Source organism: Seriola lalandi, unplaced genomic scaffold (genome assembly GCF_002814215.2).
Source record: "Seriola lalandi dorsalis isolate HSWRI2012SDOR001 ecotype SW California unplaced genomic scaffold, Sedor1 jcf7180002054397, whole genome shotgun sequence".
NCBI classification, from domain to species: Eukaryota; Metazoa; Chordata; class Actinopteri; order Carangiformes; family Carangidae; genus Seriola; species Seriola lalandi.
Window position 1 is genome coordinate 476,189 of NW_019524950.1, and position 24,336 is coordinate 500,524.

General features: G+C 39.9%; 1 protein-coding gene across 2 annotated transcripts in view; it reads right to left on the reverse strand.

The window, feature by feature from the left end:
* Positions 1–4,559: 4,559 nt before the first annotated feature.
* The window catches only part of pde6a (phosphodiesterase 6A, cGMP-specific, rod, alpha), a 30,427-nt gene continuing 10,650 nt past the window's right edge, over positions 4,560–24,336 (reverse strand). For both annotated transcript variants that reach the window (XM_023409547.2, XM_023409546.2), the window contains exons 11-25: positions 21,701–21,748; positions 19,119–19,268; positions 17,356–17,499; positions 16,402–16,467; positions 15,957–16,103; positions 15,531–15,638; positions 14,985–15,094; positions 13,422–13,509; positions 12,649–12,749; positions 12,124–12,231; positions 11,979–12,042; positions 8,736–8,810; positions 6,882–6,965; positions 6,372–6,540; positions 4,560–6,071 (exon numbers count right to left, since the gene is read on the reverse strand). In XM_023409547.2, the coding sequence (XP_023265315.1) occupies positions 6,028–6,071; positions 6,372–6,540; positions 6,882–6,965; positions 8,736–8,810; positions 11,979–12,042; positions 12,124–12,231; positions 12,649–12,749; positions 13,422–13,509; positions 14,985–15,094; positions 15,531–15,638; positions 15,957–16,103; positions 16,402–16,467; positions 17,356–17,499; positions 19,119–19,268; positions 21,701–21,748 (1,506 nt within the window). In that variant the 3' untranslated portion in view covers positions 4,560–6,027. The remainder of the gene's footprint in view (positions 6,072–6,371; positions 6,541–6,881; positions 6,966–8,735; positions 8,811–11,978; positions 12,043–12,123; positions 12,232–12,648; positions 12,750–13,421; positions 13,510–14,984; positions 15,095–15,530; positions 15,639–15,956; positions 16,104–16,401; positions 16,468–17,355; positions 17,500–19,118; positions 19,269–21,700; positions 21,749–24,336) is intronic.

Sequence of the window (24,336 nt, forward strand, 5' to 3'; positions counted from 1 at the left end):
TGCATCCTTGCACACAAGGCAGGCACACAGTCCAGACTGTTCTCGTCTGTGGTTCCCTGATGGCGGAACAAGCTACTGAATGCTATTAGAGCAGGAGCGTACATTTCTATCTTCAAGAATCTCTTGAGGACTCATCTCTTCAGAGATCCCCTCCTCTCCTAAACACCCTAATATGCCTAACTAGCACTTACTATGCAATTTTGGTGCACTTCTTTATTTTGATTTCTTTGCACTTATTAAATAGATGTAAATTAGTCGGGGGCAACTAATTTGGTGCTAAAATCTGGCTTAATCCGTACAGTGGCATATTCCCAGTTTTCTCATTACTCTCAATAGTAAAGATTAAATTTATTGTTTGTTCATTCCTCACTGTATGACTGAAAAAGCTGATTGGTGAAACTTGGGAGTCTGAATGGATTTCAGTATTTGGGAAAATATGCTGCTTGGCTAAAGGGCATAGAAACATCATTTGTAAGATGAGAAAGAAACTACATCTGATTTGCCCTCATGTCTGCTGCGTGGTAAATACTTTTCTTCAGTACTTAGCACCGACCAGTGAGTTGACGGTCTTCTGTTGGTAAACATCTCTCTAATCTCAGAAACTCAAAGCGACAACGATGATTTTTTTTGCCATTTGCTGAAATAAATTTTGATATTATTCATTCTGCCATTTTTTGCTGCATTTTTAGACAGATTAACTCAAGACAAATTCTCAAAACCAATTAAGCGTGTTTTAAATGTGTATTGTATTAAAGTCATCTTAGAAATGAGGTCAGCGCTCAGCCACAGTGAGCAGCGTCTCTGCGAACGTCAACTGAGCTCAGACAGCAAACATTACACACTGCAGAGTTACTTCAGGTCAAAGGTCACCTTGTGCAACACGATGATAACTGTTGCATTCAGTGGATGCTGACTCCATGTGACAAATATGCACAAACTGATGACTTACAACTACTGAACTCACTGAACATGCTGGTCTGCTTGCATCTATTTTGTTGCTGTCCACTTTTCTACCTTTCACATGTTTTTATTCTACTGTTTATCTGTAATATTTATCTTTAGCCTCAGGAAAAAAAGATATTAAACCCATACCTGGTTAAATAATATAAATAATAATGCATATATAGTGTATAATTCAGGAATGTGTTTTCTTCTACCTAGAAATCATATTATCTTTAAAACCTCCTGTGGGGATTTTGATCGTAAGCTGGAGAACAGCAGTGTTTGGTGTTATATCACTGAACAGATGCAAGCACATTCACTGCGTTGCAGTTCGTGATACTGTTGATTTCTTCAAACATCCTGCAGCCTCTTAACTGTCCTCATGAGACATGTTGATACACGCGGATACGTCACTGGAGTGATTTGTCTCGCTTTTCTGCCTGTGTTAAAGAAAGAAAACTGTCATGTCATTGTGTCCTCCTGAGATCACATCTCCTCTCTCACTTTTTTTTTGTTTTTGCGTCACCTTAAAATCATTTGTCTTTGAAAAAGGTCAACCTGTCTCAGCAGTTATTTCACAGCTTTCTAACATTTCTCATCAGATTTTACAGTCGCAGGAATAAGTTGTTATCAGTCTCTACTGCTGAAACAATTAGTTGATTAATGTAATTGCTGATCTAGAGCAATGTTATTGACTGTTATTTTGAAAATGAAAGAAATGCCAAACATTTATTAGATACAGCTTCAGAAATGTTTAGCTCGTCTTTCTTGTTTTAGATCATTATTTAAAGACTCAGTCTGATGAAAATCAAGTTTTTAACCACCTTGGAACTGCAGTGAACCAATGACTTTCTCATAAAAATGGCTTCAGACAGCCAGGGTTTCATACGTCATGTAAAGAACCAATCCTGTCAACTTGCGGGAACGGGGCACGGGCAAAATAAACCTGAAACCTTGCCATAAAAGATGCTAACTGCACTAACCATTCTGATATGTCTGATATGTCTGCTAGTCACCAGTTTTGGTAAATAACAAACTCAAAAACTCCTGAGTCTGGGTCTGACTGAGGCTCAAACATGTGGCTGAGTCTCTCTGATGTTTCCTTTGACGCTGTCTACTCTTTCAACTGTCAGCCTAGCGCAAGCAGCGGGAGTGGGCGGGGCACAAGGCCTGATCCAGAATTCTCAGTCCTCAATGAGGAAGTAAGATAGATGTCCTTCCAGACCCCTTTCTTTGAGTTTATCTTCACTTTTTATTCATGAAAATCATGTTAAACAAAATATTAATCATTGTAGAGTATTTTTACATAGTTTAAAATGTGTCTGGAGAGGAACTTTAATTAACGCTTCAGGTCTGCGTGTGTTCTCAGTGATACTGCCTGACAGTGTCAATCAATGTGATTTTAACAACTTCAACGCTATCTAGAGGGGAAACAAAAGGTGAAAGCTGGACGTCAAGAGGTTACCATAAAAAGAAACTGGTGGAAGTAAGCCTGGTTATTTCTGAATGCTGCACACACAGGTGATCTAATGTAAGAATTTCATGTGATTCTAGTGTGATTCCACACAGCAGCAACTAAACATTGTACTGCCACAGCGATGCTGATGAGAATGCATTTCTGGGACAACAAAGCCTGAGCAAACTAGTCAAGTGACTTCCTCTGCTTAGAAACTGCAGCCGACACATGCATAGTCGTCTATAAATAGTCCTGCATTGCTCTCTGCTGTGGCTTGCAGGCTGGCAGCTCTGCAGTCACGACTGCCCCCGATCCCTGCTAGAATGAGGGTAAAGCTCCCTTCCTGCAGGCTCTCTGAGTGTACTGCAGCTGCTGCTCTGCCTCTCCCCCTCTCTCTCACTCTCTGCAGTCACGGGTTGTCCCTGCGTCAGAGCCAAGCTTTACAAGCTCTGCTGATCATCACAACCGTATACGGCAATCCTTTGAGCTCCCAACATGCCCTTACGTCATGGGGATTTACGTCATACACCAGTGACGACACACATTATGTATCCATGGCTATTATTATATTACTACAGTGTGTAAGGGAGGGGAGGGAGGGGTGGTGATGAATATAGCTGCCCCCCCGTTGAGACTCCAGTGGCGATCACTTTTCATTATCCCTGCTATGGCGTCATGTTGCGTTTTATAACAGTATTATGTATGCTTCTAGGTGGGAGAATGCATTAATGTGTACACACACAAACACATTTAAATGGATGGTGCAGCTGACAGATAATAATACATTGTCAGCTGTTGTGCAAGTTGTCGTTTATGCAGCAATTCTGCTTTAGTGCTGCAGGCAACTCTCTCCCATCCACACTAATTTGCAGTGAGTCTCATACAGCCAGTTTCCAGATGTTTACTTCTCAGTGTAGTGAAAAAGACAACTACAAAAGGTGTGTAATTTCTTGTTAAAAAAAAAAAAGGAAAAAAAACTAGACCAACGTTTCTCTGATTTCAATTCAAAACTGTTTGAATTTGAATTCTGAAATGCCATAATGGTAAATACCTTGAAAACCATGTGCTGGGACTGGGAACGAGTGGTGCCAGGATTTATTTCCCCTGTAATTTCTCAGAGTGTGTGTGTGTCGTACTTTGTTCTCAGAGTGAGCTGCTCCCAGTAAACAAGGATTTGGTAATTATCAGGTCAGAAGACATCTAAGCATCTACACAGCTAAATGTGGTTAAACAGTTCTGCATACATCTATGTTACATCTAACCATTGTTTTAACATCTTTTAACCAGCATGAATTACATCTCGAATATTGTAATTAAAAATCTGTCGCAATAATAATCATAGGTATCCTAGATGTTTAAAAACCTATTAAACTCAGTTTGAGCCAAGACCACTTTTGACCTATATATAAGTGCTGTTTCAGTTTTGTAGAACAGCAACGAGAGAAAATCACTTAATACCCATAGATTAATGTACAGCCTGACAACTTCTGTACAATCAATAAACATCTGTGGTTTGGGAAGGAAAGGATTTAATTTTGGCATTTTCTCCCCTGGTGTGAAATTGTTGCTTACCACCACCTGTTTTTGGGGAAATAAATTTTGGCACAACACTTGGCCAGCTCCTCCACAGTGCTGTCAGTCAAATGCTCGCTGGGGTGTAAATCCTCATGGTTGGAAAAAAAAAAAAAAGGTGCAAAAAAATTTCCACACAGATTCTCTAGAGAATCAAATGAGAGTGCAGCGAGAGACGAGGAAACATGCAAAGAAAATAACAAGTATGTGTCGTTGAAATGAAATGGTTACAAAAGTGCAATCAAATATGCTGTTTATGTTGAAGCTCTTAATCATACATACATATGAGTGTTTAATGCTGAAACACATTTGTTTTATAGAGTAATAAAACTGCACAGAAATGTATGTGGATGCAGATGCCATTCACATTTAAATACTATTTTCTAAACACCAGCACCAGCACTAGCTCATCACAATAAGATGCCACATAGTCTCTGACTAACACACAAAAACACAAGAAACCAATTCAAAATCACCACAATTTGACACCAGACACAGCAACACCTAACAAACTAACACCCCCCCCCAAACACACACACAACACACACACACACACCTCTCAATAAAAAGACGGACACCAGTATTAGTCAGTATGAAAATAGCGTCTTTACTAATCTCTTTTCAAACAATTTCACATTTCCTCATTGTTAACTACAGCAAAACTGACTGCATGTGTGTTTGTGTGAGGAATTAGTTCACAAACTGTTTCATCTCCGCTGATCTGCATTAGATTTCTGCGCAAGTATCTACAAACATTTACATTAAATATCACAAACGCTAAAAAGGATCAGGTCGAATTATTATCTAGTAACATACTTTAATACACAGTGTACAGTAAAAACCAGTGCAGCAGAGAAGGTAAGCCGTATTTAACCAACCAATAACTGAACAACAGAGTACATGAAGGTATTTTCAGCGTGCATCTATTTTGCAAGCCATGTTCTGCGTTTGCATTTATAGATTTCTCCGTTCTGAACCTTTAACAGCACAGACGAAGAAGAAACTGAGACAAACATGTCAACACAACTAATGTCGCAAGACCTGAGCCAAAAATATAAAATAACACTTGACTCACAGACACTATGGAAACGCCCAGTGATGAATGTCATTAACCGCAGCTGGAGCATGTTCCCTCTCTGTGTATAAACACATATCCATCATAAAAGAACCATTACTACAAAATGCACAGAATCAAAGAGTCACACTGAAGCTTTAATTTATTGATTGTCTTGGATATTTTTTACTTTGATGTTCTTTATAGCTCATAATAAGAATACATAACAATAAGTTTGCATTTGCTTCATCAAAACAAATGTCTAGAACTTTTTCAGTCTACTGAGAAACTCTCTGACGTCCTCAGACTGACCCAGACCTATCATCTGAGAGCATATACTGAACATTTGAACTGACACTGAAGTGTAATCAGGAGACACTGGTGTTTACAACACAAACGTGTAGATTATTAAAGGTCAGTGTAGGTTACATCTGCTTCTAACCCACCAGCCGCAATCACAGATACTTAAAGGAACAAACTAATGCTTTGCATGTTTTAGCCCATTAGCTCCTCAACAGACTGTGTACTGTTACATTTCTGCTGAGCATTTTCTATAACACACCTTTCTAGGCAGCTGCTGGATTCAGTTAATGCCAGTACAGCATTACAGGCTTGTAGGTAAGATGACATTTAACACCTGAGTTGCCATTTGAACCTTTTCAGTTCAGGAAGCTTCCAAATTTTTGACAAAGTACAGACAAAACACATAGCTTGCTGTATGTAATGCTTTTTGGTAACCGACTATCAAATGTTAGCTGTTGGAGCTTCCCGCAAACACCTGAACACAACATCAAGCCAAGTGCATCTAATGAGTAACACAGTATCAAAGCAGCAAGGACAGGAAGAAGCAGTGCAGAAAGGAGATTTCAGTAAATGCAGGAGAAGTGAGAGACATCCTCTCTGTAAACTGGATTTAAAAAGAAAAAAAGGAGAAAATCTTTTGCATAAATCCAGTATTGGACCATAACCATGTTGCAAACAAGGTGGTGCTATTGTAGCCTCTCTAGCTGAGAATACAAGTCTTTGATTGTGACTGGGCTGCACTCGCTGCAGGAGGAAGGAAGAAAAGAAGAAAAGAAAGAGGGAAGAAAAAAAGGAAACACAGAGGGGAAGTTAGTTTTTATTATTCAAAGTGACACCATGAAAAATGCATCCAAACAAAACTATTTGTTTCTCGTCCTGTGTGTGTATTTCTGTGTCTCTGCCGTTACCAGTTTTGGCATAAATTTCTCACCTCACAACTGGCACATGATTGTTCAGGCTCAGAGGCATTTACATCCCACATGAAAATAGAGAGAGTAACACATTGTTTGTGTGTGTGTGTTCACGTGTCTGACGGCCTCCTACCTTGTTTGGCTGCCACAACTTTCTGAGCCTCCTCCTCCTTGGCTTTCTTGGCTTCCTCAATGGCAGCCACTTTGGCTTCGTGCACCTCCTTCAGGGCGTTCCACTCCTTCCTGTTGTTCAGCAGGCGGTCCAGCATGGGGGTGATCTCCACGTGGAAACGGCTGAACTCCTGAGGAGCAGGAGAGGTGGAAGAGTCAACACAAATCGAATCACATTAAATCAATACGGCTTTGTTAGATCCAAACAGTCAAAATAATTTATTAAATCATACATATAACACTAACTAATCAGCCTCACATGGTGCGAACAAATTCGATTATGATAATCCATTTGCACATCCGAACTGTCTTGTAATAAAGTTATGCAGCCAAAAACAAAGTCAATATCAAGCTGCATGTAAATTTGTTTGTTATTATTTGTTTTAGCCAGTGGCAGGTGTTCATTGCAGTGAGTGTTTGAGTTAGAGGGACTCAGTAGTGGGTGTTTGCGTGTGTCTTTGTGACATCTGACCTTGTACACAAAAGCGCAGACAAAGTCGATGAAACCACACTGCAGCTTCGGCAGCTCCTCTCCTTTGTTTCTGTCCATCATGGGCTGGAGAAGAGAGAGAGAAGTGTTTAAAGCACTCGATTATGGTGATCTGGTCATCAACACTATCGCTAAGCTATTGTACTTTAATGTCCTTATCATTACCTTTTTTTAGATATTGTAGCAATCATACCAATGAAATGTAATTTGCTGTTGAAGTACTATTGCATTAAAAACACATCAAGGTATCGTCGCTTTAACAGTGTGTATAAAGCATTTCACAACAAGAAACTGCTCTAACAACTGGTTTCCCATTCAGCCAGAAACCTCTAATGGATTTACCAATTTCAAAGTTTATGTAAAACTACTTACTCTATCATATGTATGAGTAAAAAAAAAAAACCTGAGGAAACTAAAGCTACTGCATTGTCCTTGAACACAGCACTGGCATCCTCCCAGCCCCAGTGAAGGTGTTCCAAAGCTGACCTCTGACCTTTGACATCTTTGTTGAGTGTGTGGTGGGGAGACAATTTCCCTAACTTAAAAAGGCCTATTTCTTCTTTTTTTTTTTTGTACATACACCTGCTTTAACAGCTACACCACAATCACAAATATGGAAAGCACTCCATCCTCACTCACTGAGAAAACTGTAGATTCATCCAAAGAGACTCAAATGCTTAGTAGCATCAAGTCAGAACCTGAAACCCAAACTGTCTCCTTCAAAGGTCTCAACTTTGCATGCTTGTAAAAGAGGGTCATAGTTCCATAGTGTGTCCTCTCTGAGTGTAAACAAAGCTATGAATGAACCATGCAAAGTTACATTAGCTTCACATTAGCAGGCACATTCAAAAGGTGCTTGGTACTTTAGCGCAGCGTGAGCAGCACAAAGCTGTCAGAACTGTGAGGAAATCCATGCTGGCTGTAATTGGTGGCAAAATTGCCCACCTACATTTCCTGATAAAATTGATCAAGTGTTACAGCCTCTGCAAACTCTTTTTTTCTTGTCAGACCACAGTGACTCACAGAATCGACTGCTGGGGAAATACAAACTGATCAAAATGAAAAGTTTTCCCTGTTGACTGATGCTATTAAATTCAGAGCACTGTGAGGTGAGAGAGTGTGGGATGGTGCTTCTCACACTTCAAGTGTCTCAAGGACACGAGGGAATGAAACACAGCGAGGGGAGAGAGAGAAAGAGAGACAGTGGCAGAGAGAGCCAGGGGAGGGTACGGTCGGCTGGGCTGGGGCCACAGTCACCGCTCTTTCTGTATCAGTGCTCCACATAATGGCCCTGACATCGCTCAACACTGCCGCCACAGGGAACTAAATCTGTCTTTTCATTTCGTCTTCCAGCTGCGTTTCTGTCTCTTGTTCTCCTGCTCTCTCATCCCGTCCTTCCCGCTCGCCGTCTTAAAATGAAACCCAGAGGAGAGCACCATCTCGCCATAATTCCTGCAATTCGTGTCCACCCACCAAATCCTCTCTCCTTTCTCAAACTTTATCTTACTGGCACAAACTGATTAAAAAAATATGAAAATCAACACAGACAGATAAACAGGTTTTCTGTAGATTGCTGGAGTACAGATTTAATTCATTACCTAGTTCAAACTACAGCATCATGTGCATATTTGTCCAGGTTATAGACATAAAATTGATCATATGATTGAGCTGATCATGAAGGGTCCCACGAGGCTCATTTCACGTGAACTGCCCCATTTTTTCACTGTCCACTGCTGACTCTTGAGTGAAACACAATAATCCGAGCACAAAGGTCCATTTACAAGCTTTTCTGATTTGTCATCATGGACAATCCCCCAAATCTTACTGTGTCCTTACAATAGGTTGTTGCTCCAGTACCGTCCTCTCGAGGTCTCCCTGCTCCCAGAACTCTGCAGCTACAGACAGCGCCACCTACAGGGTCCAACAAAGTTTGGAGAGGTCAAATTCAAGTCAAAACAAGTCAGTCAACAGACTTTGTCTCATGGTTCTCTGTGGTTAGCAAATTGTTAGTGGAGATAAGCTCAAAATTACATAACGATTTGAATGAAAAGAAAGTTTTTTTAAACTGGGGATCATGTGACTGTGACAATATTTTTATCTTATTATATATATATCTTAGCATTAATTATTAAGTGTATAAAATGTTCCCAGAGTTTTCAGAGCCTCTATGACATCTGCCAGACAGTCCAAAACCAAAAGGTATTTAATTTAAAATGATATAAAACAAGTTATTTTCTGACTGATCATTTCAACACTATGCACAGTATTTGGGGAAATTCTCCTTTAAGTCACTGGCAGTCATAAAGCTACTGGCTGGAGCACGGTGCTGATTTGAGGAGCATTTTATAGAGTAAGAAAAGCTCCCGTACATGTCCTTAAAATCATCCTGTAAAGCTTTTACAATGTCCCATAATTTAGAATCTTGCTCACTGCTCATGAGGCAGTTTCAGGCTTTTGTGCCTTGATGAGATGAAAGCCTATTTTGTCTTGCCCCTTGCAAACCTAAATTGGAGCAACGTGAGATCTGATGAATAATATGTGAATTCTGCATTTGGGGTAAAAAAAAAAAAAAAAAAAAACTCATTTTAGAAAGAGTTAGTCATCAAGCCAGTTTGGAGGGAACAATTGCCACGAGGCTGTGGCTGGCTGTAGACAGATATTCTGTGTGCGTGGGAAGCAGAACTGAGTGGGAAAAAAAAAAAAAAAAAGTATCAGCTATAAAAATGTCAGTGGAGTATCTTAAGAAGAATTAAGCAGCTCAAGCTTTTGTCTCTCCAGAACATCTCAGGGAGGACTGTCTATCATCAATAAAAATCTGAGTGACTTTATCTGTACATCAGATGATTTTTATGTAAGAATGCAACCATCTTATCAGCTTGAATCACAAACTCGAGCTGTAATAGAGACTCATTTCCCACGAGCAGAGATTCCCTTTGCTTAAATTAAGTTCTAGTATCAAGTTTCCGCAAGTCTCTGATGAGAACTTGAATTTGGAGGGCTTCATTTTGACATCTACAAACATGTAGCTGCTGTATTCAGGGTGGAATTCACCTTTTAGGAGAGGAGTTAGTCATCAAACTACTTTTAGAGCACAATCCACAGGGGGGGCGGCCGCTGCTGTAGATAGATATCCTGACAGCGTGTGTGGGATGTGGAGCTGACTCACCAGGTGCAGACAAAGGTGAAATCGAACCAGGGGAAAAAAAAACGTATCCGCCAAAAATAAAGGTGGAATATCATAATTGGCATCGACTGTGCATAAGGAGCAACAGAGCAGAAGAGAACTCAACTAATCTGCTGAAGTTTGTCATAGTAGCACATGGTAATAATTATTTTTTGGGTTTGATATGAGATGTTTATCAGCTTGTACACACACTCATCATGTAGTTGAGAGACTGTAGATTAATTACATGTATCTTTGACATATAATCGTAAAGGATGAACATTAATAACAGGAGCCTGAAGGTGATGAAAAGGCTGGTAGTTTGAATCCCAAATTCTACTACAGATGTGAAGTAACTGATGTAGAAAAGATTTAAAAGGGATACATCATTCTATTTGTGTGACTACTGATACTTTTTGCACTAAAAGTTGTCATAACTATAGATTCACACCAACGTCTACTGTAAGATGCTATTTGGGAACAATATTCATGAGCCTTTTATTCTAATACACTGATCGCACTGCTGGTCCCATAACCTCCCTTCACACATATTGTATCTGAACACCACATCTGGCAGTACTCAAACATGATTATACTGGTATTTATTAGATTTTCATCACAGTACCAGATTCATGACCCTTTAACAGCAAAATCCTCCCCTGTACTCAGCAACACAGCTCTCACTCTTTACTTTAAACTCAAGCAATTGACAATGGGAGAAAATTAAATATTCAATCTGCAATTACCTGTTCCAATTTAAAATTATAAGTGTATAAGTGCAACAGCTTTTGCCATTAAGCTAAACTATGGATGTTTTAAATTAGCTAGTCATGCTGGAGGACAATCATGAAAACCAAACCACCTGGAAGGTGATTTGCAGAACCATTTTGATGGAAAAATCATTTATAAAAAGGTCAGGCGTCTGCTGACTTGTGGAATTATTTGTTATGATTACAGCTGAAAAGGAGCCCATGAGCCTGAGACATTAGGAAAAAAATATCTCAAATATCTTCTTTAACAATGCCTGCCAAAACAGCACAGCGCGCCTTCGCATTTTCTGAATCAGTGGTTCAAACATTTTTAGCTCATGACCCTTGAAAATGAAGCTATGTCCACTTGTGACCCCTCATTACAGGTTGAGCGCGGCTCTAATAATAAGCATGGGACCAGTTGAGCCAGTGATTCTGTTTCTGCCCTCCCTTGATCATCTTATACGAATACGTTTTGGAGGAATTGGATAAAATCGTCTGGTAACTTATATTTCTCTTCTATAATAGATTATTAGCTTTATATTTGAATTCTTTCAACAGGTGATGCATCAAGCACTTCATCAACAAGAACTCAACTATCTGTGCTTTGAATTACCATTACTGGTTTTATTATGGGTACAGTGGAATTGCTATGAGTCTCCAGCTTATGTGTGTGTATAAAAATGTGAAGCAGGCGTCGCTGACAAAGAGCTCATGTTCCCAGCCAATTGCAAACAAATAAAGGTAAAAAATGACCCTCCGGCAGCGCCTGTTAAACAGCCAGCGATACTTCCTGTTCATATTGATATGCCTGTGTGTGCAAGCGCGATGGCAATGTGTATATTGCATACTTTACTTAAATAAAACGCTGAGCCTGCCATGCCGTAATGAGGCAAATGAAAAGCAGCAGGTTGCTTTTGATGCATGAGGCCGTCAGGAATCACTGCTGAACGCTGCTGAGAGAAATGGCAGCGCTGACAAAATGTCATTCTCTGTCTACTTTATCACCGGCTCCCGCTCTCTTGCAGAGACTCTCCTGGAGCCTGTGTACAAGTGTGTGTCTTATTACAGTGAACGGCTGGATGTTAGCGAGGCTGGAGAGCCATTTTACAGCTACAACTGTGAAGTATGAAAAGGACCTTGTGTAGAGATCACAAAGCCGCGTACCTTGCTCTGAATCTCCCACGGCTTGGCGATAGCAGACAGGTCACAGGCTGTCATCATCATGGCCCTAGAAACACAATACATGTGTTGACATCTGACTGTTTGTATGCGTCTGTGTTTCTACCTGTGTGTTTGCGTTTGTGCCTACATGACGATCTCTTTACGCGTGGTCTCCAGCATCATGTACTTGGTCCAGTCGGTCCAACTCTCGTAGGTCTTGGACTGGTCAACAATCTTCTGGAACATTGTCCTCTTCCTGCACAGAAACAAAACAGTGCTCCACTACCTCCATCTTTAAAAGGCGTTTCACAAGGCATTATAATCACGGTCTGCTCTGACGTGCTTTCACTGAACATGCATCACCTCTCACTTGTTTTGCTGAGATTATTTTGGAGAAGGTGGTGGGACAGAATTCATCAGCAACACTTACAGATGAGTTTTTCATCAACACAAAATCTTTTCTTATCTGCTGTATTTTTGTTGACTTCTTTATGTATCAATTCAAAAAGTAATTACTTAAAAAACTGACACAAAAAGATGAAATCATTATCAAATGTGCCACTCAAACAATTAAGTGTAATTAATCTGTTTTATAATGCTGGCTAAAAGGCATTTAAAGCGGTAGAACGATAACTGAAAGGACGTGATGCATTTGCATTCTCTTTGTACTGACTTGAAGTAGAGAGCCAGGTCAGTGGCGATAATGGCGATGTCCATGAGGTGGATGACGAGGTCGTGCTGCCGGCGGTTCAGATTCTGATAAATGTTCAGTGACTGAAACACAGGAGAAAATCAAGACGGTCGATTCAGAGAACAACAAGAATACAGGGGCGTGTGTCGGGGGTTAGGTTGTCATGACCCTGACTGGACATCCAGAAGGTTGAGATTATGTTTGAAACTGCACATATGATCTCTAAACTGTGAGTGTGCCAGACATACAGAGCAGGAGAAGACTCAAAACAGGCTTCCTTTGATGTGAGACGGAAATTATGTGTGACAAAACCGATAAATTGGAAAAGATAAACAGAGAAAGCTGAGAGTTTTATTTCTATGTTGAAAGCTAAAAGGGGATCTACTGCTGTACTGGGCAGTAAGATTTGAGAACTTTTGCATTGATCAAAGTTTTATTTTAGCAAAGACGCATGGGAAATGGAAAGATAATAATCATTTCAATTTCATTAAATTTTTCATAAACATGTTTTCCCACAGAAGCAAATGGAGCCGAGGCTCGAGAGGGCGGGGTGTCAGTTCTTTAGATTTATTGCAGGATGGTTATATCACATTGCTTTCCAATGTACAGATGTTTAGGTGTTGATGTGTCCACCCCTGTGTGTGTGTGTGTGTGTGTGTGTGTGTGTGTGTGTGTGTGTGTGTGTGTGTGTGTGTGTGTGTGTTTGTGTGTGTAGGTGTGTGTGTGCGTGTGTGTGTGTGTACACTGAAACCTACTTCATCTCTCAGCAGAGTCTTGCCAAACTCCAGATGGTGTCTTTCCAAGATGGAGGAGCCGTGAAGCTTCGCCAGAGGATTACCAGACCTGGAAACAAACACACACACAGACACACACAGACACACACAGACACACACAGAATGATGGGAGGTTACACTGTGATAAATCATGCATGTTAAATCCAGGGTGGGCCTGGCCCGCTGCGTCCGCGGCTAATGGCGGCTCTCATTAGCTCATCCATCAGCAGGTGGGGCAGAGCAGCTGAAGGTGTATCTGGTCAATATCAGTGCATTGATGTTCTCTGTGTGTGATGTTACATTCGCCTAAAGAGCTGAGGTCAGCTCGTCTCGAACACGGGAGGAGTAGCTGCTGTCACTTTGAGTCAATTAAACGTCCTCAGAATGACCAAACAGTCTGATTTCAAAAAGTGAGAAAAGTTATAAATGAATGCAACTGAGACTCATGAAGAAACGGGGTCATGGCGGCAATAAGTAATTAAGGAAGCCATATATTTATCATTCTATATGATTTTACTTTTGTTCAGTTAATAGTTTGAAAAACATGTTTTGTATTGTGCATGCGTCAAGCTATACTTAAGTTTTGCTATTGTAACATAGCCAGTGTTAGCAATCACAGCTGTTCACTTCCCAGTCTAGGAGAAACATTGTTCTGCATCAAACTTCATTCCTTTACTCACCAAGAGTCTCCAGTGGAGGAAACCACCCTCTTGTTTTGCTTCTATTTATTGTCTACTGAAGTTAGCATGCTAACCAGCTAGCACTGGCCCAGTCGAACTGTCTAATCACTTTCTGATACTGAGTCACTGTAGCGTCCAGTCTGCCCTGAAGAAGAAGCGCTGCTCAGAGGATGTATTATAACCTCTTATCTTATAAACGCAACAATAGTAGAAGCTCTTTGCAAGACTGGTAAAAATGCTAACGCTGGTTATGTAGAAATATCAATATCTTCTTTAAACCACTGGTTGCTAAGCTGGTCTCATTTCACCTCATCATCCTTGATGCCCATGTTTAACGAACGCTGAAGCTTATTATCACAAGTGCCTCAGTTTTCTCACACTTACTGAAATATTTGTAGTTTTCAGCCTCTTTTGCCTTAAAAACAGAAGATCGAAAAACAAAAGCACAAATAACCACAACCTTAACATGGTCACAGTGTTACATACACCTAATGCAATCCGATACATTAATCTGGCTTTTATTAATAAAATTAATAAAATTAGCTTTATTAGTTTTAGCGCTGAGGTCAAAGTGGTGTTGTACTGCACTCCATTATATTCAGGTGATAGAACAAAAAAAAAAATGTAATTAAACACTAAGTGCAAAGTCACTCAAATGACCCGCTCCTTCTAAAATTACTTGTTACCTCTAAAGGTCAGTGCGTAAGAACCTTGTTCTGAAAGTAACTTTCCAAATACATAAATCAAATTAAGTTTTATTCATTTAGCAGAGAGACACACGCAGGCTGTTTAGGGATCAAACATGTTACCTTTCAGTTGATTTACTGACATGCTGAAACACTCCCTCACCCCCTGTTGCTCTTACTTCATCTGGTAGAGGTTGTTGGTTCCTCTGTGGTCGATATCGTGGCAGAGGCCGGCAGTCACCATGGCCATACACTCCAGGTCTGTGTAGTAACGCTTCAGATCGCCGGTCTGAGAGCATGAACATAAATTGTTGACACAAAGGTAGCCATGCATTCAGCACACAAACAAGTGCAGGATTTCCACTCACTGGTTTTCTTATTTAATAACCAGTTCAAACAACACTGACTCATTTCATCATTTACAGACACACTTCATTATCGCTCTTGTTTACTCACTTACACACAAACATCCATATAAACACAGCACATACATACATGGTCACATGTAGAGAACATTTCAGGTGACAATACAGGGGACCGAGGAGGAGGACAATAAAGGGAAGAGGAACAGGAAAGATGAGAGGTGAGATGGAGGAGGAGGAGTAGAGAGGATTTACTGGAGAGGGAAGGAGGAGGAGGAAGAAATGATTGAGAGCAGGAGGTGAGGGAGTGATGAGTAATTAAGGAGAAGAAGAGGGCGGAGGGAGAGAGGCTGCGTATCTGACCATCAGCAGGGTGAACATGGTTTGTCCGACGTTGAATCCGTGTCTCCAGTTGTGGTAGGTGATCTTCCTGTAGCCTTTACTCAAAGAGTAAACAAACCTCACCAGGGCCTGCAGGTAACACACACTTTACCGCTCATATCATGTGACAGAAAAACGACACAGGATGAAACAACACCACTCTGCGCCGCTTGTTTGTGTGTATCTATGACACAATATTAACGAGCGCAGGTCCACAAGCACACATGGTTAAATCTTATAGAGAAAAGAACTGAAGATACTTCTGGATATTGGAAATAAATGATTTACAATGGTGTGAAATTGCTTCCAACCTTATGAATCTCAGCCTCTGAAATCTACATTGTGGAATGTTATTTGGCAAAAAATTAGGGGAGAATATGAACATCAAATACAAATGAATTAACAAACCTCTCTGGGAATGTGAAACTTGTCCACCACTTTCAGTTCGTAGTACATCTGGATGCCGCACTTCACCAGGTCCAGTTCACTGTGCTCAAAGTCACAGAAGTGAAACTCCAAGATCTCCGATTTCTTCGCACTCGGCAAAACCTCGGACTGTGGACAGAAATGGACAAATACATAAATTCATACTGTAGATTTGTGGAATCATGTCGCCACAGCTTGGTGTGCATCTCAGTGTGAATCACAAGACGACACCATCCCATAGGACTGTGGAAAGATGAGAAACCTTAAAAACAAAAAGGTCATGATTTTGATCTGTAAAGTCAATATAATAAATGTCACAAAATCTCGTTCACAGTCATGGTCCATCAGGGGAAATGTATTTCTTTGTTTGCACTGAGGATAGCTTTTGGAATTTCTGAAGGCACAAGCTGGATGTTTTGTTGTTTACCAGAATCTCTTGGAGCTCCTCCTCCTCGCACTCATCTGGCTCCTTCCCCCATCTTTCCCTGGTGTTCTGGGGAAACACACATCATCAATGCTCACCTTGGATCAAACGCTTCAGCATCAATCATCTGACTCCTGATCTGAGGTCACATCAGGTCATCTCTCTCTGCTTTCGTTCCCTCTGCCTGTTTCTCTATCTACTGACAAATCACCTCATACAAAATCTGACAGCCAATTTCACCTTATAAACGATGCTCACCTCCTGTTTCTATCGTCCACATCAACAGACTGGCTTCAAACTGACTGGTTTTGTTCTGTGTAGCACATATATTAAAGGATAATATCTGCATTGTGGTCCAGCAGTGGTTTCTAAGGTTTAAAGTCAACAAAATGCTGCAGCCTCTAGTTTCAATGGTGCTGTAAAATGCATTAATCTTTCTTATTCAGCTTTTACTACATAAGATTTCCAGGTAATTTTAGAAGAGAATGAGAACAGATATTAGATTTAATTTGACAAAAGTAGACAGTAGTAACTGAAGTACAAACCACAATTTGCATAAATTTAATACTTTCTTCCAGGCTCACGTTACCAACTTGTTTTATAACAACAACAATAAATTCATAAGGGACATGAAATACACCTTTTGTATCACTGTAGCCACCATTATATACAGCAAGAAGCTCAAGAGGCCAATTACAGAAAAAAAAACATCACTTCATTGGTCTTTTCATGAAAACAGGCTTTAACAAACTGTTAAACACTCAACTGTGTGTAAAACACTCTTTTTTGGAAATGTTTGGAACAATCCATTTGGAGAGAAACACACAGAATAACACTATTACACAATGTTATCCTTAAAAAACACATTTGATAAACCCATAGTGATATATTTATTCCTGCTATAGTTGGTGTGATAGAGAACCAGATCTCTCCCTTTTTCCACATTTACTTACTAACCAGAACGTTCTGGATTTCATCCTTGCGACACTTGACGTGGTACATCACCATGTCCTGGAAGATGTCCTTCCTGTTCTCCAGCTTGTTCATCTTATCGTAGGTGTCAGTGTTCAGCACCGACCAGCCCAGGAACTGGGTCAGAGACTGGACAGAGAGGTGTGTGTGTGTGTGTGTGAGAGAGAGAGAGAGAAAGACATGAAGTGTTAAGAGCCAGTTAATGGTTGTGGATGTGACAAAAAATACATTAAATGATAAAATAGTTCCTGAATCTTAAAATTGATTCTGTGAGTTTGTAGATTGACTCTAGTTTTTTCTTCCACTGCTCAAGCAAACTGCCTTCTTTTGTCCAACCCTAAAAATGAAAATATAAACATCACCTGCTCTCAGTGGTGAAAACAGTTCTGATTCTTCACTCAAGTAAAAGCTTGACTCAACCCTAACCCAACTATGTGAAAATGCTCCATTACAAGTCCTGCATTTGAACTGAACTAACATATTGCACAGTCATCAGCAAAATGCACTGAAATATCAAAGTAAAATGAGTCATTATACAGAATAAACCATTTCAAACCGTTATATTACAAAATACATTACAGTGTGCGCCGCTGCAGCATATAGGGGAATATAGAGCATATTATTTTTGCTATGTTACATTTTTAAGCAGTCTTCAGCACATTAACATCCAAATGACTCCAAAGGGATGATCTCATTTGTTTGTACATCGTTTGTGAAAAACAAACATCTGTGCTTTATGATTTCTGAAGTAATCACAATGTACCCATCTGATATGTAATGCTAACACATTTTTACTTTGTCTGCACAAACAAATCAAACAGGTTTTTATTAATAGTCTGATCATATGGGATACCAGCTTCAAAAGGAGGTACAAACTGGTGCAACTTTGTCCTCTGCTCTTATCTTGTTAGTCAAATTATACTTGAATTTTCAGACAGGGCTGAAAGATTTGCTCATTATCTATTTCTATTCCTGTTCAATAAAAATAGACATTTATTCCTCCAGAGCTGTAACGATTCTGAGGTTGTAATAAGTTTTCCCTCCACCGACGTTCATTCATATGGGTGTGTAAAAAAGTAACCAGGAACTATAGGTTTTAAATGTAGTGGAGCAAAAAGTCTAATATGTGCTTCTGAAATATAGTGGATATATCATGCTTCCTCCTGTTTCTTTCCAAGTTTTCATGTTTCTTGTTCGCTGTGTTAAAGTACAGCGACCTCAGAATTGTACTTAAGTACAGTACTTCAATAAATATACTTAGCTACAATCCACCACTGTCACCAGTTTCCTGTTTGCTTAGCAAACACTACAACACACACACTATATGTTAAAACAAAAGCTTTCTGAAGTGAATGTTGGTCAAATCACTTTCCAGGCAAATAGCAAATCAAATTCATATGAAATGTCAAAAAGAAAAACTGTTCCTAAAACTACTTTGAAGTTAAAGGAGATCAAACTGTCACGTTGTGTATTTTAACTGAGTTCTGAGCAGAGAGGCGGATAGAGAGACTTCAGTAAAAAGCCTCAAGGCCCAGTGATAAATAATGCAGATGCTCTGAATGGCCTGAGTGTATTTATAAACTCAGTGACTCAGTGCTGACTCCCTCTCTCTCTCTCTCGCGCGCGCACGCGCGCACACACGCACGCGCGCGCGCACACACACACGCGCGCGCACACACACACACACACACACACACACACACACACACACACACACACACAAAAAAAAACACACACACAGCCTGTACCTCCATCAGTGTTTCATCCATTTCATCAAAGGGTTTCCCATCCTTCCTGTTATAGAACGTGGCCACACCCACTATCTCCTCTTTCTTGTTGACAATTGGTATCGACAGGACGTTCTTAATGGTCCAGCCAGAATCATCCAGAGGCTCTTTCTGCGTGCACATGCGCGCACACACACACACACACACACACACACACACACACACACACACACACACACACACACAGTTCAAAATGCATTATTTCAGAGGCTGTAAATTAGAATATGCTTATCTACATTGTTGCTGCGATATATTTAAGACAGTAATATGGGGACTTTCTTTTAAATCCTGTAACATTGTTGTTTTGCTGACCATTTTTCCATCATGAAAGCAGGAACCTGACAGAAATGTAACGTGAACTTCTACATTCAGAGGAAAAGTGAAAAGAATCAATAATTCACCTGCTCACTGCCCCTAAAATCTCAACATACTGCTGCTGCAAGTGTTGTTGGAGTCTAACGCTTTTTAAATGGATGCTTGGTGAACTAATGCAGCCCTTTAGCTTCATCAGAGTTGGAAAACATAACAGGATATTCTTGGATTAAAAAATATATAGTAGTTTATTGCACGATTCACCATGAATGGACGTCTGGCAAAACATCATGTAATGATCCAAAGTTGAGTTATTTAAAGCAGCTAAATGGAGTCTGATGATGGAAAATGTTGTCCTTTTTGTTGCACCATTTCCATTCAAATGTAGTTCAGAGTGCTTTACAGGTTCTTATAAAAGCAAAGTATAAAGTAACTGGAAAAAAAATAGAAGAGCAGAAGCAGTAAAAACAGCAAAGTGCCATTTTCTACCAACTTTCAACAGCCATGCAAGAAGAAACAGAGATAATCATGTACAGTCACAGAGATAATAATAGGGGGTTTTTCATTAAAGGGTGACCCTTTCTCTGATGGATCTTACCACTGTACAAAAAACTGTTTCAAAGCCTTCTGGGAAATGTAGGGAAACCCTGATGAATCAGATTTGCATAAGGCAGGTTGGAGGAAAGTGGCTACATGAGGAAAATTACAACACATAATAGCAACATAACTCAACCTCAAACTGTGTAAGAGGACATAATGGTGGGTCGTCCCGGTAACATTCAGACACTCGCTGTCAGCAGTTCTGAAACAGGGTGAATGTATGAGCAGGTATACTGGCCACAGGTACATGAGCAGGTACATTGGCTAGCACTGTATCAGAAACTAAGTACAATAAAGATAAATACATCGGGAGCTTAGTAGCCTTCAGGAAACCAATTTAAACTGAGGAGAGCAGAGAATGTGGGACATATCATTTATTCACAGAGGACATTACAATCGTTCTTTATGATTGTTCTCTGGTGGTCTTTTATGACACGAGAGGGACCATTATATAGCTAACTTCATTATTTCACATATACTCTCAGCTCCATTTTATTCCCATCACTCAAGCGCAAATGCAGTTACTGTAATCTGACTGAAAAATGTTGATGTCATTTAGTTCTTTACATGAAGATCTGATCACAGATGAAGATGAGCCAAACTGCTCTCCTCTCTCACAGCAACTATAGGTGTTAAGCTGCATAAATATATGACTGTGAGGCTGGGGTGAACTGGATGTATTCTTTCCTAGATAATTAAAAGTGTAATAAATAAATAATAATAATAATAATAATAATACGAGTCAGAATAATGCGATACCATCTGTGTATGGTCATATTTGTACTTTGCTTTGGACCAAAGCTTCTGCCAAGTGAATAAATGTAAATGTATATTACAACTATTCATCTTGCAGCAGATAATTAGGACATTTTTCATTTACCTGCATATTCATTAAATTTGGAAGCAATGCATCAAGATTTTAATAAACTGCAGTAGTAAGTGACTAATTAGCCAACCAACATTTTGTACTCACGTCTATAGAGGATTGAGACATATTGACCGTGTCAGAAAGCTTAAAAATAAGTTTTGAAAGTCAGTTGTTTGTAACTTTCCTGGCAAAAATAAAAGTTTTAGTTTCCGTTCCCTCTTTTCACAAATCATTCATGCAGTGTTTTTCATAGTAAACACAATCAACTGTGTTGCAAACAAATTAAGCCGTTGATCTTCAGTCCCTTATGTTTCTGGAAAAATAGATGCTTCACGTTCTACTGGGTAACTTAATATTCTATAACTGTTTTCTTTTGATTTGGGGTCTTGTTCTGCAAGTTTTGGCTTAAACTTGTGTTGCTGAGCTGTTTGTTGCTGTTCGACTGGCTCTTCTCAGCTGCATGGTACCGGCTCGACTCCACTCAACTCTACTTTTTTGGTTTTCCTTTGGGTAAAAGTTATGGATAGGAACTGGTACCTGGTTCTTTTTGCAAATGTTTGGTATCCTTTCAATGTCCTCCATTGTTCATGTGTGTGTCGCATTGAAGATGATGTCACAATAGCTTTGTCATCACTATAGTAACAACACCACCATATGGCACCAAAAGCGAGTGGAGTGGAGTTGAGTCAGTACCATACGGCGGAAAAATGATTTGTCTCTTAACCAGGGCTTCCATAAAGAAAAAAAGTTGCAGTCATCTTACCTGGAATGCAAAAGTTTCATCCTCTGCTGCGTTCATTATGTTACAAATCTGTTGAAAAAGGGAAGAGAGAAAAAAGTTGAGGATGATTATGTTATAAAGTGACGGGGGGGGGTGATTCTGGTTTTGGGGTAAAGAAAAAAATCATGTGGTTTATTCTGTGAATTAATTGCCAGTGTAATCTGTAAGGATTACCAAAATATGAAAAGGTCAGGTTTAGACAGAATAACAACATGAAAATGTCTAGATCAAATAAGAGATAAAACTCTCAAACTTCTCATGTCCTCACTTGGCTTGAAGCACCACATGTTCATATGTTACTATCAGAAGCTGACAAAGTTTGAATGCTTCACAGTTTAAATCAATTTGCATCCAAAAGCATTAGTGTCAATCTGACATGTCTTTTTCACTCGACTTATGAAAAGGTGACTCTGTGGAGAAATTAAGTTTTCACATTTTACATGATGTAGAAAGAAGAAGAAGAAGAAGAAGAAAGGAGGAGAGGAGCGTGGGAAGATGATGTGGAGTTGAAAAATGACAAGCAGCAAAGACAATGGAAGGACAGGAAGAGCACAGACGGGCTGAAGCAGAAGGAGGGATAGACAGACGAGCAGCGGCGGGCTCAGTGGTTTGGGAAAAGCGTGCTGTAATTAATTACATTGGCTGCAGAAATTACAATTATACATCACAGCAGCGTGTGGCTGAGCACTTTTCATTTCCACAACGGTGTGCACACTGACAACTGTGTAATAAGGCCTAATGGCGTTCTGCTCGTCTGACCACCCACAGATTCCTATAAAGATATGCTGAAATTTTTTAGAGGACATTGGTTTTACAGAGTCCTGCACAGCAGAGGAGAAAGTTGTTCTCTTAAAGTCAGAGCAAGAGATGAGCAGAATTAAGGAGAATTTCTTCAGAACTACAGGTTTTGGTTGAATCCAGACACGTCCACCGATTGTAAAAAAACACCCAAAATGTCACCATACAAGGTCCATTAATATACTGGACTAAATCTGACAATGTACAAGCTTCTTGTGGCGTTACACAGCAGAGTAACTAGTGTGTTTAACAAAAAAAAAAAATTAAGTTTTTAAGGTAAATGTAGTGCTGTACGTCCCAACATGTTGCATAATGTTGCCAGCAAGCTCCACAAACTAAATACTTTCTTCAGAAACATTTTGGTATCAGTTTCAGAGAAACACTGTCCATGCTGCCAAATTAAAATGTTTATGTTACGTTGCACAGTTTAGATAATTGATATGGTGATATTTGCAAGCACTTTTCCAGATTGCCAAGTTTTTGCTGTGGAAAACCACCTGACCCACCTGTCACTCAAAGCGGCCACGCCCTCTATTATGCAGAACTTTAAGCCTTAATAAAATTCAAACAGGTGAGTTGATTGTTAAACTTCACCCCTTCACAGTTGTCATGAAGGAGGAAATTGTCTATGGGGATTGACTCTATTTGAAGCTTCAAGTGGTCATTTGAGGAACTGCAGTTTTTGGCACTGCTACGTTGACCTTGATCCTTAGCCCTGGAGGAAGCTGCTTGGTTGTAGCACAGTTTTCCTCAAAGCCTTTAACTTTAAGAGGTACTATATGCATTATCATTACTTTAGTTTTTATTGTTTGGCTGTTGTCGGTCTCCACGCAAGAGGAGTTGATCGAACTCCCTGCACATGCCACAGGTAGTAAATCTGAACATGCTGAATATGCTGCTCAGTGTTTTTGATTAAAATCTGTAAATTCTTCACACTGACATCTAAAGTCCCAAACAGCCCTTGTGTTGGGATTTCTGCTCCACTGTGTTAAAATCTGCTGTAAAATGGACCAAAAAAAAGGTTGTTGTTATTACTACATTTAAAGTTTATCTCTCCCCTGCTGAACAGAGCTGCCACTGTTCGTATTCAACCTGCTGACTGTTCATTCATTATTCATTTGTTGTTTAATTCATGCATGTTATGGCTCCCGGGTGGTGGAGCCTCTTGTAGAAAGGTCACATGTTCGATACCTTCAACAATCATGGTGAGTCCACGTGACCTGCCAAAGTGTCCTTCAGTATCTCATTGTAAGTTAAGAATGTAAATGTGACACCTTGATGCTTTAAATTTAAATCTGATTATACTTCTCGCCCTCATCTGCCTTGATTTAAGGCCTTTCCTCACAGTAACCTTAGAAAACCTGTCTGGCAGACACAAGTTACACATACACAAGACCGAGGAGGAAGAATGATGAAGTATGCTGCTACAGCTCGAAGCCGCTCACGAAGCACAGTTCTGATGGCCATTAGCACAAACTTAAAGATGACATATGGAATCTTCCTTTAATTTAAGCAGAAGTCAACAGCTTTGAATTTTACAATTCAAATCTCAGCGGTCTGAATTTTCCTCTGTGAGCCGAAACATGACACATCTGAACCAGTGTCAGTGTCCGTGTCATGGAACCAATTATTTATAGAAATATTTAGCTTGCTGGGCTTTTGTGCGTCATGAACACCACGATGGAGAGTACGGTTGTGAAGTTCAGTTTTGAAACCCAACACCTGACAAAGTTTACAAATGGGAACTTTTTTGGGGGTTTTACTTTTCGCTCCTTAATTAATGTGATTGTATTCGTTATTCACGATGTCGTCACGGTGCT